Source organism: Dinoponera quadriceps, unplaced genomic scaffold, assembly GCF_001313825.1.
Source record: "Dinoponera quadriceps isolate SergipeBrazil2010 unplaced genomic scaffold, ASM131382v1 scaffold1425, whole genome shotgun sequence".
Lineage (NCBI taxonomy): Eukaryota > Metazoa > Arthropoda > Insecta > Hymenoptera > Formicidae > Dinoponera > Dinoponera quadriceps.
In genome coordinates, this window is record NW_014555679.1 from 1,267,112 (window position 1) to 1,281,933 (window position 14,822).

Genomic DNA, 14,822 nt, shown 5'->3' on the forward strand with positions numbered 1-14,822 from the left:
TTAGAGAAATAACGTACGCGGTGATAACGGGCCGGCAAGGTAATTCTTGGAGGATTTTCTGACTGACGTCATCATGAGCGAGCGAATGGCAGCACGTGCCACGGCAACAGTCTGCCGGCGCGAAGCGTTTTACGACGTATCACGGTATTTTATGATGTCGAACACCCTGCGCGAGTCGGCCGTCTCCAAAATCGGTCGCACCGTTGAAATTTTACGAGCCGGAATGTATTCCGGAAAACGTAAGTTAGTATCGCGTGGACGCCGCCGCGCTGAATCGATCTCGCCGCTTTTCTATTAAATCTACACGATAGTGGTGGTAGTACCCGGCGTGCGCGTTTATGTATGCAAGCAGAGTACACAGAGTATTGCTGAACACTTTATACATATTTCATCTACAAATTTATCGACTAATTTGAAAAGTTCAATGTACCTAGTAGAAAATTGAGCGTCCCACTGTGTTACGTGATTACTTTCTGACTTCTCTCCGACGTTGGACAATTCGGTATTAAAATGCCGTTAGAGACGTAAAATTCATTCGAATGCATACGCAGGACATGATCTTTTCTTTGATTATTCAAACGTATTTCAAAGGAAAATTATATATGTAAGAAAGCCTTCAAAGATATGTTTTACCGGCCGTTCTAATTCTTATCGCATTCCTAATGGCTATAACGTTGCTGACGCAAAGATATAGATAAGATACAAATTTCCCTATGCTCACGGATATTCCCGTAATGTCATCAGAAACGCGGAAGGCCGTAGAGAGAGAGAGAGAGAGAGAGAGAGGGAGGGAGAGAAAAAGAGGGAGGGGGAGAGAGAGAAAGAGAGATGGGAGGGATATATTCCGTTAATTTGATGGAACTAATGTGTAACCAGTGCCTAAACACAGCCCGAGCTTTCGAATTAATATTGACCCAATATCGAACTAATTGAATTCGCCACAAATCGAAGGAACTGTCGCGTAAACATAGCAATGATATCGAAGAAATTTTTCCATAATTACCCGACTACTCGTATCATCTTGGAATTTTTGTTCAGCGACTGTGACTCGAAATCCTGACAAAGCATCATTCCGTATCGCGTAACACATTTCGATTTTCAGCCTAATCGCGTTTCTCCGACGATGCAGACGGCGCGTTTCATGAACGTAGCTAGGTCATCGATGGAGGTCAAATTCGATATCGGAGAGAAGCGAACGGACGGGGGCACTTTGCTTTCCTAACACGCGCCATCTTGGCCGAGAGAACGATTCTGCGGAGGATACAATTCGTGTGATCTCAATTCGTGACGTATCGTTGTGATATCGTGCCTAACAGTTCCGAAAAGCGCGATTACGTCAGCGTAAATACAGGCTTGTTACGGGAATCAGAGGTTGTCGAGAAATGCGGACTGCATAGTGCCGCCACCTGACGAGTGTTCCGTGTGCGAAACGATATCAGGAAATAACGTCGGTCGCCAGTTACCTAGGCAGCGCGTTTTACCTTGAGGTATCATATTGACTATCATGTATAGGTTTCTAATAATATTTCGCCAATGCGTGATATGTTTAAATATCACATATTGTTTTTGTGACTCGATGTTGTATATTCCGGGAAAATATTTGTTTATCGTGGAATTTGATAATTTATGCGAAAATGCTCTTGATGATAAATTTTGCCGTATGATGGCACCACTGGCTACTCCAATAGTCGGCATTCGGTATACGAAACAGATGACGGCTCGAAGTGCAGTACACACATAACCTCCTCCTTTGATCGTCCTAAGAACTTTCTTAAACTCAAAATAGATCAAGTCAGTTGCAAAAGTGCACTTTAATTCATACAAAGTGAAGCATGTTTCGTATTGGAGCTAAATATGCCCCTATCGTCAGAGGTTTTAGTACAAAGCTCACTGAGATCGATAACCTCGTTAAAGTAAGTAAACTATATTTTTTACATTTTATATGGCATATTTTTATGCGTATTTCCCGTAAAATTCCCTCATTTTAAGTATATGATATTTCCTATTAGAGTTGCTAAATGCAATAAGTGAGTATACGTTTTTCCTATAAAGTTTTTTATGGTTTGTGTGTTATAGAGAAGTCACATAGAACAAGCTCAGAGATTTTCTATTTTTATTATTAAGTGCAGCGTCATACGCGATATATGTATATTATTGTGTGTGTTACGCAGATTGTTTCTTATAGAAAAATAAAGTAGTCGTCTTTATGAAAGGCGTACCAAAGGAACCAAGGTGCGGATTCAGCAATGCTGTAGTCCAGATATTACAAATGCATGGTGTTACTTATGATGCTCATGATGTTCTTAAAGATGAGAACCTCAGACAAGGTAGACAATTACAAATATATATGTAATATTTATTATAGAATTTATAATATTTATATAATATTTATTGTAGAATTTATAAAAAATATATTTTAAAAAATATATATAAAACAAACTTTATACATAGATTTTGTTATATTCAGATAAATTTAAACAATTTTCTTTTGCATTATATCAATTATCATTTGTATCACTGCTATATCATTTACCCTCTTAATTGTATTCTTAAATCTGTTATGTTTCTTATATGAATATATTATTTAATGTCATTCCTTTAATCACCTAGGTATAAAGGATTTCTCAAAGTGGCCGACGATACCTCAAGTATTCATAAACGGTGATTTCGTGGGCGGCTGTGACATACTTTTAGAAATGCATAAGAACGGTGAGCTTATCGAAGAACTAAAGAAAGTTGGAATTACCAGTGCCCTTCTGGAAAAAGAAGGATCTTCTCCAGGTAGTGCCAAAGGATCTAAAGAATAAATTTAATTTAACGAACTTGTATATAAACAAATAACTGTCTCATATCGATAGTATCTTTTTGTTATAATAAAGATTTTTGTTAGCACTGACCATATGTATAAATTGATACGAATCAATGCCTATAAGCTGTTGGTACTGGCAAAATTTCTTGTTATCACTCAGAGTATGCGAAGGAACATCCGACCAAGTCTTTACAGTTCTTCAAGTTTCTTTCGTAGAATTTTCCCTGTTGCACTTTTTGGAATACTTTCTACAACTTGTACATATCCCAATTGTTTGAACTCGGCTACACGTTCGGCGACAAATTTCTTCAGTTCGTCCTCGTCGATCTTAATTCCTTTCTTAGGAACTACGAAAGCTTTCGGAATTTCGCCATATTTATCGTGCGACACTCCGATTACGCCCACGTCTTGTATCTTATCGCAAGCGCGGATCACCTCTTCGAGCTCGGCCGGGGCAACTTGGAGTCCTTTTACCTTTATCATTTCTTTCAATCTCCCTTGCACGTATATCAAACCTACAATACAATCATTCACTCGCAATCTTCCGCTGTGATCGCCGCGATTCTACTTTCCCGAAAGTTTCTGATTAAATTCAATGTCGCTTACCTTCTTCGGTGTAATAGCCGATATCGCCAGTTTTTATCCAATCCCCGTCCATAGTCTCTGCCGTTTTTTCGGGGTTTTTGAAATATCCTTTCATTACATGCGGCCCGCGCACGTATATCTGTCCCAGCTCGCGTGGACCCAAATTCTTGTCGCGGTTATCGTCGTTTTCTCCTACGATTCTCATCTGTGAGCTCGATATTAAGTAGCCGCACGACGCCGTCGGTGCACCATCGCAACTTAGCGAAATAGCCGGCGATGTTTCCGTCATACCATATCTTCGTGCAATTGTGAGTCACATATAAGCGATGAAACATTTGTCGTTGTTACATGGATGTATCATTATAATCACTCTCTTACCCTTGGCAAAAGATGACAGAATCGCTGATGCGATCTTGAAACATCGAGATAGACTCATCCCCGATGGGCGCTGCTCCCGATACTATCGTCTTCATATTCTCGACATGACGCGGCGTTATTCGTTTGTTATAAGCCAATATCTGTACTATCGGCGGCACTATTTGCAAGTGCGTTGGTCGATATTGTTCCAGTAACTTTATGAATCCGTCTTGGGAGAACTGTGGCACGCACACCAATTTGTTACCTAGTCTGGAAACGTCGGGCAAATGTACGCTATTATGATCTAATTGCAATAGATTTCGATTTTTATGGAAACAATGGATGGCTTAACATTAAACATAGCCTAATATATTGATATAACATACCGTAAATTAGCATTCATACTGAGGATCAATCCAAATATGTGAAATAGTGGTAATATCAGTGGTATAATATCCTGATAAGATTCGGTAGCTTCCACTGGACCGTAGAGTTCTGGACGTATTATTTGCTGAAGATTCGCGACAATGTTCCTGCGATATCAGTGCTCGAATTACTCACATTTGTAACATTGCAATCGGACGTTATAAGTATTTAATTACGTTTCAATTAAGATGTTTAACGCATGATAGGTTTGTGTACCTGTGGCTCAACTGGACTCCCTTTGACAAGCCAGTCGTGCCACTAGAAAAGGGCATGTATACATCAGCTTCAAAACTGACGCCAGTTTTCTGACTAACTGAAAATTCTTCAATATCGTCGCGCATCAAATCGGTCAGTTTGATAGTTCCTGGGATCACAGTACTATCAATGCTGTCGTTTGCGATTATAATCGGTAGCTTTATATTTGGGTTTTCCCTCACGCTCGCTTGAGCATCAGCGTATTTCGCTGACCATGTTATAACTGCTTTAGCATCTGACAATTCCAAATACCTCTTTATTTCGTATACTGTGTATGCAGGGTTGATCATGGTTAACTTAAAAAAAAAAATGACCAAGGTTCGATTAGAGAATTGTAATAACGATAACGAAATGATAATTATAGTGAGCTTAAATAATCACAAAGATTATTCAAGATGAAAGTTACACGAAAAAAAGAAATGGTTTTGCAGTCATAGTAAAAATTATTTAGATATGAGAAGTTAGCTAAGACGGATGAATGTCTAACAAGTCTAGCAAGAATTTAAATGTCACATGTGCGTTGTATCTAATTAGTATAAGCGACAGAGACAGGATTTTTATCTGAACTATTTGTGTAATTTAGCAAGAAAATCTCTCTGTAGAATCTATTCGGATTTAGGCGGCTAATTACATCTCTTATTAAACATTAGTAACAGGACTTAAATTTTCTTGCACATATTGCTAGAATTTTAATACATGTACGTTTTGTAATCTTATATTTATGTTCTATGAGTATTTATAAACAAATTTATCTTACGGTCATTCCGGCTTCACTCGCTGCTAACGCGACAATCATGAATTCTGGGATATTTGGTAAAATAACGGCGAGTTTATCTCCAGGAAGCAAGTTACATTTTCTGAAACTCGTTGCTAATCTAGCACATGTTTTTCTTAATTGACTGTACGTGTACGTTCTCCCGCTCACCGAGCACACCTGTAACCATGAGAGATCAAATTAATTACATGCGTTCCTTTATATAAATACTTGACAAATTATTCATGCATTTTGAGTATTTTCACTAATATTAATTCTAGTCAGTCACACTTATCGTTGAATATTCAATTCGCCATACTCCGATCCGTGAAACCGCTCGATTTTGTTGTTTCCTTCCTAATTAATATTTTTAAGCCTCTAGTACGTGTGGGAATTAGAAATACAGAGTCTAAATACCCATACAGCACACTTACGTTGAATCAACATTTCAGAAATGTTGCATTGCTACGTTGCGAAATATAGATTTAGCGTTAAAAAGATTTTAACGTCTAATCTCCGCAGAATCGCAATATCTTGCAAATGTTGTAATTCAATGTTCAGAAAACATTGTTAATAAAAGGAAGGCAGCCTGATTGCCCGCTGTTAACTGCAAAAGCTGTTTCACACTTCGTACGTTTTTATCATATATCCCTGCATGGATTCGATTTCGAACGGTGGCCAGGTAATAGTCATATATCCACCTTAATACATTGACTCTAATATATAATACACAGTCGACGTCGCTTAACTTTGATGAGCGAATGACAGGCATTAAATCTAACGACTATGACGATATCCTTGTCAGTATATCTTTCGTAATATATACTCCTGTTATGCCTCGTATTTTTTATCTTGACAAAAACGTTCTTGTACCGGGTGTCCCTGAATAATCAATTATTGTTAGGAGTTAATTGGAAGATTCTTGGTATCAAACGAAGCCATTTTTTATATATCAAAATTTCGTTCAAAGGATAAATTTTAAATGACCATTTTAAAATGAAAATAATTTTAAGTTGTCAAATCAGCATACTAGATTGCGTATAAATAGGGCATTAACACTTTGACTGCCACGTTGGTCATATATGACCGGCCACGGTATCTCTTGTGAAGTCACGGTGGTAATTGGCGGTGTTCACGATAGTCATTGGCGATGGTCATGTGGCGTCGTGAGCGAAACATGTGATTTCGGCGTGGCAGTCAGTGTAAGAAACATAAAAAGAAATTATATTTCCGTGTTTGTAATATTGTGTGAATATTGTATATATATTTCCCTTAATTTCATTCAAAATTAATATTTATTACTTAGTTAAATAAAGTTATAGGAAAATATTTTTTTCAATAATAAACTTATGTAGTTATGTACTTATGTAGGAGTCATTTAATATTGCTATTGAAAATCTGATAATCTACGATACGATTTGTTGGACTATTTCTATAAAAGTTAATTAACCCTTTCGGTACATTTGACGAGTGAGACTCGACATCTGCTTACTTGGGCATAAAATGTATTACTTTTACATATTAATCCATATAGCGCCAAATTAAATCCGTCCCATGGGCATAAAAATCTTAAAATAATTCAGTATTCAAAGGGTTAGAATTATCGCAATTCTATCAATGTCAATGCTAATGACATAGTGACCTTTTAACACAGTCGTCATTTTTTTCGTTTCTTAAAATTTATTTATGTTATGTATTTATTTATGTTTATGTATACGCTTTATGTTTATGTATACTGCTCGCTCACAAAACGCTTGCAACAGTTTTTCTTTATATATTTCGGAACACAGAAAAAATATGACGAAGAGAATCCATATTTCACGAACATGTACAATAAATAGACGATAAATATGTATATGTCCAAATTACATATACACATATAATTTTAATATATATTTAATTTCTATATAATATATATAATTTTGATAGCTGTCTGATCATCTATTGAGCATATTCGTAAGTGACATTTCATATGAATTATTCATATAAACGAAGCGATTTTTGTAAGCTATGTCTTCTTATTTTTCTTTCGTCACTCCAGCTCGCTCTGCGGATTACATAACGGCTGGCAGTCATGGCTTGGATTAGATTAGCCTCAGAATAAATGATATGAAATTTATGAAAAGTTTCATATCGAAGATTCGTATCGAAACCATTCCTTTACACCTATTTTTATACGCTAATATATATATTTATATATTATAAAAATGATAATAAATTAATTATATTATATGTAAAAGAATCGTTTCAATAAAAACTTTTCAGAGGTTAGGAACCGCCTCACAGATTCCGCATAATGTCAACGATTCTGAGACTAATCACCGCGATTGTCAGTTGCGTGGTCTGCCGGGCGAGCTGGAACGGTAAGAAGAGGTGAGATATGGTTCTTGAAAATTGCCTCGTTTAAACAAAGATGTATATCCTAATTAATGACAAAGTAAATTTATCGTGAAAATAAATCAATAAATTAATATATATATTAAGTAATAAAATTTATTTTGTTCGACAGCTTGAAGCTTTTACGTTTTTTAATATTTATGGTTATGTACAGTACCACGAATGTATAGGTAATATTTGACACCTGCCAAGGTAGGCTTTTATCACTTGTCTAAACAGCGGCAAACAGGAATCCGTTAGTTGAACATTTGTGATCCTAATTGCATTATATTTTTTTATCTCAGATAAGATTCCAATTAATTTATAATATCTTTTCCCAAAAAGGGTGACGGAAACATCATTCAGTGACATATAACCTTGATTGTTGTCCCAATTTATAAATATTTTTTATTTTTCCTTCACTTTTTGACAGTGTGATTTCAATCACTTGAAATTAGAGAATAATTACAAAAAATGTCAAATAAATGCCTCATATAGACAGTCAACTTTTAAAATGTCGACAAGTAACTGCTCGAAATAACTGTCGCCGTTAGCAGCACAGTTTTACTTATAATATTTAATATTTAGCTTCTTTTATATAATATTAATATTATTTAGCTTCTTTTAATTTTACTTAACACGTTATAACAGACAATATATATAATTTAAAGTAAAAATATATTTTTTAAAGATAAATATGGAGATGTATTATCTGACTTATTAAGAAAAATAGATACGATTGTCTCAAATTGGAATATTGTCACTTATTGGGAGATTCCCCTTAATTTCAAGATGTTTGGTATCTCTAGGACGTTACTAAGATATCTCTCGACGAATATTTACGCTGTATAGAAATCTATTTGGTTAAGTCGCTCTTGATACATCATGCCTGTATCACAGAGTGATAAGGAGGAGATATTCTATATTGACTCTGAAATCCGGCTGAAAGTTCGAGTTTGATATCGACCGTCTAAATGCAAAACCATCGAAAAACGTCTTACACATGATTGATAGATGCTTATTTGCTGCTATTTAGACACGTGGTGAGAATCAATAGGTCTGTTCGTTTTCGCTGCATCGCTGAACTAGTGCAATAACTAGTGCAATAAGTTGAAGCGAGACAAGTATATGGTTTTCTCACTCCAACTTATTGCACTAGTTCAGCGGTGCAGCGAAAGCGAACAGACCTAATATTTACTTACCACAGCTGTCTTGTTCGGCCATTTTCCTATGTTCTCCCATACGAAGTCGTGCACGTAAACATTTTCGTAGCCCGTCACATCGGGAAAGTAACTGCTCACTACATTCTGCGAGTCGAGTTTTAATCTGCTTGCAGTTGTGTAGTATCGATGTGTCGTGAATTTTTTCAAACCACACTGCGTTCTCTCGATACATTTATTACGTAGAATATACGACAGCCGCGTTAACGTTGGTAGTCGTGACATCATTCAGCAAAGCTCTCGCGTCGATGTGAACGTTACACTATACTGAGCCACGATTCACACTGCGAACTCACAATATAGTTGCTGGCGTCTGTCACAATCCCCACCACTGACTAAAAATATGTTTATAGCATATGTATAACCGTACGAACGCCGTTTACCTGACATATCGCAGAAGCCAAATTATATTATGATCTGTTTTCTATTGGTGCACTGGTTGCACTTCTTTTTTGATATTTGATAGGAAAGAGAGAAAAGGTCTGTTCATTTTTGCTGTACCGCTGAACTAGTGCAATAAGTTGAAGTGAGAAAACATATACTTGTCTCGCTCCAACTTATTGCACTAGTTCAGCGGTGCAGCGAAAACGAACAGACCTGAAAAGAGAATCAAGCTAGTGCAGCAGTAATAGAAAACAGACCCCATATATGAAATTAGCCGGAAATCTTTAACACGTTGAATGCCACGGAGGTCACCGGTGACCGGCGCTATGATGTTACCGCATTTCATTAACCCATTAACGCCCAAACGACGCGAATTTTAAAGAAATTTTCACCGAGTTTTTTTATGCTATCGGTCTACAAAAAAATTTTACAGGCTCTTTTCCGACGTAAAATTTCATGTTCTTTCAGAATCCGAGGTCAAAATTGCGATTAACCCTCAAGAAAAAAAAATATCGCCGATTTAAACATGAGAAACGTGAAAATTTTCGAAACATTTTTTTTTCTGAATTTTTTTTGCAATGATACCGCAAAGGTATCATCTTTTAATTATGATCAGAGGTGATCATGGGGGTTGAAGATTAACAGGAAATATTTATATTAATAGTGAATCACTTATTTTTCACAAAATGGCGTCGAGAATGGGAAAGTTTTATTAAAATTTTAACTTATCGTTTTCTTGAAAACTATAGACTTCAGGAAAAAATTGCTAAGAACAATAATGTCTTAGAATTAGTCAAGGAACACTCTCAAATTTTTTCAGAATTTTTGCAGACAATTTTTGATTTTCTGATAAATTCGGGAAATCCAATTTTCCAAAAATGTCTTAAAAAATTATGAACAAATTTAAGAATGTTCCTTGACAAATTCTAAGACATTTTTGTTCTAAACAATTTTTTCTCAAAGTCTATAGTTTTCGAGAAAAAAATTCTTTTATCCTTCAATTTGGCAAAAAAAAAATCTTCATTTTCATTCCGTAACGTGAGAGGCAAGGGGACTCACGGAAAAAAAGCACCCCGTAACGTGAGAGGCAAGGGGACTCACAAAAAAAAGCACCCCAAAGGAGACAAATTTCTACCACGTCCGTGCCGTTGTCTCTGGATGACGCTAAGAGTAGAAAAAAAACAATGTATATGCATTTGCACACAAATATATGTACATACATAAAAGATGAGAAAAAGAAGAAGAGAGAGAGAGAGAAATTAAAAAAAAACACATGTCTGTAGGTATACATGTTTGTATACATAAAAATAAAGATTTTTTTTTGCCAAATTGAAAGATAAAAGAATTTTTTTCTCGAAAACTGAAGACTGGGAAAAAATTGCTAAGAACAAAAATGTCTTAGAATCAGTCAAGGAACACTCTTAAATTTTTTCATAATTTTTTAAGACATTTTTGAAAAATTGGATTTCCCGAATTTATCAGAAAATCAAAAATTGTCTGCAAAAATTCTGAAAAAATTTGAGAGTGTTCCTTGACTAACTCTAAGATATTATTGTTCTTAGCAACTTTTTCCTAAAGTCTATAGTTTTCAAGAAAACGATAAGTTAAAATTTTAATCAAATTTTCACATTCTCGACGCCATTTTGTGAAAAATAAGTGATTCACTATTAATATAAAAATTTCCTGTTAATCTTCAACCCCCATGATCACCTCTGATCATAATTAAAAGATGATACCTTTGCGGTATCATTGCAAAAAAAATTCAGAAAAAAAAATGTTTCGAAAATTTTCACGTTTCTCATATTTAAATCGGCTATATTTTTTTTCCTTGAGGGTTAATCGCAATTTTGACTTCGGATTCTGAAAGAACATGAAATTTTACGTGTTAATGAAATTATAACTGAGTATATTAATTAAAAAATGCCTCTATTTCATAAATCAGTAACTGTTATGGTTTGCGATGTGTAATCATTATACAAATAAAGGTTAGCAGCCAAAACTATAGCCGTTCGATATTTCTTCGAGAAACACAAATGCGAGAAATCTGGGTTAATACATTGCTTTCGCGCGCACGCAAGTCCGGATATCAAATCCGCTTAAAAAACGCAAACTCCTGCGAAGCAAGACAAATAGGTGAATTTATTTCCGTCCAGACGACGTTTGCGCGGTTGTGCAAATGTGCAAATCGCCGAATCGCGTGCCGCTACCCTTCGCACCCCGTTCGCTCTTTTGTTCGTGAACACCATTCTTGGTTTCTTTTCGCAATAGCTAGATCGCCATGCTTGCAACCTCGACCTTCGCTGGGCGTCTCAAGGTTGGTCCTTCTCATATCCCAGTCAGATTTGATCGGTTGTGAAATATTAAATAAATTAGCATGGATAAATTACCATTTTTCCATTTTAAAAGTAATTTTATCGACTCGGAGTAATTACCATACGATCAGCTGTTAATTTTTTATCTCGTGTTGCTTAGTTTTTTTTAAATTATTTGTAAAATCGGTTTTACATATTTTTTGATATTTTCTACTGGTTTTGTTGGACGGATAGCGCAAACCAATCGATTAACCAGACTCTGCGTTGTCTGTCTTTCTTCCTTCGATGATTCATTTCACTGTCTCGAATTTCGAGAAGGTGCGCCGCATGTCGCACGAAACGCATTGCTCAGCAGATGCGACCATAATTTTGTTTGTTTGCTCAGCTAGCAGAGTAGATATTCGACCTGTTGTCATGGCCTGCACCATTTGTCAAACAACGTAGAAGCTGGCTTTATTTTTCAAGACATAATAGCTTTGTTGTCCTCACTAGGCATGTTATAAAGAGAAAATAGAATATAGATTAACTCTTTACGGATATTTCATTATCAACAGTTTATTTCCAGCACTTGTTGAAGCATCATCTTTTTTGTACAAGATATGATTTAAACGTGTGTTTGCGAAATTGTTATCTTTTACGTTATATAAAGTGTCTCAACATCAACGTATGTTCTTAACATGTCAGATTTTTTTATCCATATTCTCAACTCATTTTTATTGATAAAAGTACTTTTAAAAATGGCTTAAAAACCATTTGATTGGCTAAGAAGCTGCATTTAAAGAATTTTTTCAATAAAAGTGAGTTGAGAACATGAGTCTGTGGGATATTTTAAGACGAAAGTTTATGTATGAAAATGTCGAGGCACTAATAATTTTCGAGATATAATTAATCCAAAAAAATAACAAGGCTTTTTGCAAACTAAACTTTGAACGATTGAATGTATAAAGAAAAAAAGAATAAGAAAAAAATTTGAATGTATAAAGAAAAAAGAATAATAAGAAAAAAAGAAAAATAAGAAAAAAAAATTTTTTTTACTGAATTTAAATTGATTTTATTTTTATAGAAGTTTACTTTAGGCTTTAGTAAAGATACGTTATGTTGAAAATTGAAAAATCGTTACGAATAAGGACCTCCTTCGACATTTTCATATTTAAACTTTCGTTTTTCTCAAAGAATCTGTCATGTTAAAGACATATGTTGATTTTTGGATATTCTGTATAATGAACAGTAAACATTTACACGCACTGCGTAATATCGCGTTCGCAAAAAGATATCTGTTATCTTTTTGTAACCACGAAGAATTGAAGTATAATTTTTATATGGTTATATTTCTAAATAAAACGTTTCGAAAGAACGATATCATCAGGCGAGGAAGTGAAGGAATACGGTTCTGTATATAGAATAAAGTAAGTACGTATCTAAAGTTCTGCTACAGTTTTTATTTTGGCTGCGGTAGACATTTTAAGAATTTCCTGGCAAAATTTATCATCGTAAGGTAAACAATAATGATTTATTGGATACGATGTGTTTTTTATTTGTGAGTCATTATAGATGCAAGCTTATCTTGGATTGATAATATTTGATTTAATGATCATGCAGTCTGTCTGACAATCTTTTCCTGTTATAAAAATAAAATGCTTTTGTTCCGAATATTTTCGTTTCCTTTAAGGTATCTTTGTTTCTCAGGAAAGCGTATTTCAACGCGTTATCTAAAGAAAAATTCGAGTCAGTGCTATATGTAGTGTTTGTTGTCTGAGTCTGCATGAATTAATCGCGGATTTTTTTTTCATATGTAGCTGCATATGACTTAAGCAAAATATATATACCTTAACAGGAAATTATTGCGTTACGCAGCAAGTCGAAATTTTAGCAATAACGGTCTAAATATTGAATAACTGAATGAATTAAGCTAACTTATCCATTTTGTATTCATTTCTATCAAAAATAATATTTATCGGTTTCCGGCCGATTGACTTTACATTTCGACCTTTCGTTTCGATGTCGCTCTATGTGATGTTGATGGGGAGTTGCATATGAATAGTTTTTATATAAACAAATACTGAATTGGGATGATTACATTCGGTATATTTTTTTATATATCAGAATAATTGAATTAATTGCGTGCAATTTATGAACGCTTAACGGTAGCTGAATGGTAAACGGTAGCTTAACGGAGCTGTTGGAAACATGTAAAAAAATATCACCATTTGATTTTATGAAAATGTATTACCGTGGAAAATAGCGTACCATTTTGTAACGAATGTTACATAATATTCACATATTACGTTGCGATAAGACGAAATGTTCGACGCAGCAACAATACCTGGTCGGAGCAACAAATGCAAACGTGGTTTGTCCCGCAATTATTTTCGTCTCGTATCGCGTCGTCGCCAACAATTTTCCGAGTTTCAAATAAAAGAAAGGCGCGATCGTTCTCCCGATTAGATTAAGGTTTGGAAAACAGGAATATTTCTTAGCAGGTGCGGCGGGAAGTGTGTCATAGGGTGTTCGATCGCAATGTCACTCCGTGAAATCTCAGCCAAGGGATACTTCTTCTATTTTTCTTCTCGTTTGGAATTAATTACGTGCGATTTTCGAGTGCTTAACGGGCGCCATGCGCAGGTTCATTTGGCCTCCATCCAAGTTACTTTTTACACGTATTCTTTTTAATCCCTTGACATACAATGACGAGTCTGACTCGTCATTCATTTCATGGGCCACTGTAAACTTTGACGAGTCTGACTCGTCAAACGCTTTTTTCGGTTCTTTGTTAACATCAATCTGATTAATAAAAATCCAAATTTCAAAATAAAATGTACTCTTTCTCAGCTTTCACGTAACTGTTCAGTTGAGCGAAATTAAATAGTATTTTTTGGTCGTATTAAGTTCCATTTAATTTGTATGTCAAGGGGTTAATAAACGATAACAGACACCGCAGAAATTTCAAGCGGAGTCTACATGCCTCCGTACTTTCAATAGAGAAAAGTAAATATGCTCAAGAAGATATTAAAGTCAACAAACTTGATAAGCGTCGACAACGCGAAGGCGATCCTCAAAACATTATGTTACATAAATACCGACAGAATCATGCTATTATTTTTATACTTTTGTATTTATAATTCTTACATAAATGTAAATTTGCAGTAAAACGCTGTTAAGTACTTGTAAAAATTCGTAAGGTCACAAATAAATGACTTACCTCAATTGATGCGTCATTTTATCAGCGCGGGTTCACACTATTTCCCGAAAGATGGTATAAGGTAGATAGCAATGGCAAATACTTTGATTAAAATGTTATGTCATTCCGTTGTTATTAATAAATAAAAATCTTTAATATCATAAAA

General features: G+C 35.1%; 2 protein-coding genes across 2 annotated transcripts; one reads left to right on the forward strand and one right to left on the reverse strand.

Annotated features, from left to right (window-relative positions):
- Positions 1–1,684: 1,684 nt before the first annotated feature.
- On the forward strand, positions 1,685–2,896 carry LOC106745187 (glutaredoxin-related protein 5, mitochondrial). Its single transcript, XM_014620546.1, has 3 exons — positions 1,685–1,913; positions 2,186–2,327; positions 2,611–2,896. The coding sequence occupies exons 1-3, from the start codon at positions 1,833–1,835 to the stop codon at positions 2,805–2,807; spliced, it is 420 nt and encodes a 139-aa protein (XP_014476032.1). The 5' UTR covers positions 1,685–1,832; the 3' UTR covers positions 2,808–2,896.
- LOC106745186 (4-coumarate--CoA ligase 1-like) lies at positions 2,705–9,073 on the reverse strand. The gene is made up of 8 exons (XM_014620545.1): positions 8,765–9,073; positions 5,190–5,366; positions 4,394–4,728; positions 4,138–4,284; positions 3,773–4,021; positions 3,416–3,690; positions 2,898–3,324; positions 2,705–2,796 (listed from the first exon to the last, which is right to left on the reverse strand). The coding sequence occupies exons 1-7, from the start codon at positions 9,008–9,010 to the stop codon at positions 2,999–3,001; spliced, it is 1,755 nt and encodes a 584-aa protein (XP_014476031.1). The 5' UTR covers positions 9,011–9,073; the 3' UTR covers positions 2,705–2,796; positions 2,898–2,998.
- Positions 9,074–14,822: the final 5,749 nt, after the last annotated feature.

Bases quoted from the DNA above. Each gene is read 5' to 3' on its own strand.
- LOC106745187 (XM_014620546.1), top strand. From the start codon at position 1,833: ATGTTTCGTATTGGAGCTAAATATGCCCCTATCGTCAGAGGTTTTAGT. The intron at 1,914-2,185 runs GTAAGTAAACTA...TGTTTCTTATAG, and splicing joins AGATCGATAACCTCGTTAAA to AAAAATAAAGTAGTCGTCTT. The intron at 2,328-2,610 runs GTAGACAATTAC...TTAATCACCTAG, and splicing joins AGATGAGAACCTCAGACAAG to GTATAAAGGATTTCTCAAAG.
- LOC106745186 (XM_014620545.1), bottom strand. From the start codon at position 9,010: ATGATGTCACGACTACCAACGTTAACGCGGCTGTCGTATATTCTACGT. The intron at 4,022-4,137 runs GTATGTTATATC...CGACGTTTCCAG, and splicing joins AGTATGAATGCTAATTTACG to ACTAGGTAACAAATTGGTGT. The intron at 3,691-3,772 runs GTAAGAGAGTGA...AATTGCACGAAG, and splicing joins TCTGTCATCTTTTGCCAAGG to ATATGGTATGACGGAAACAT.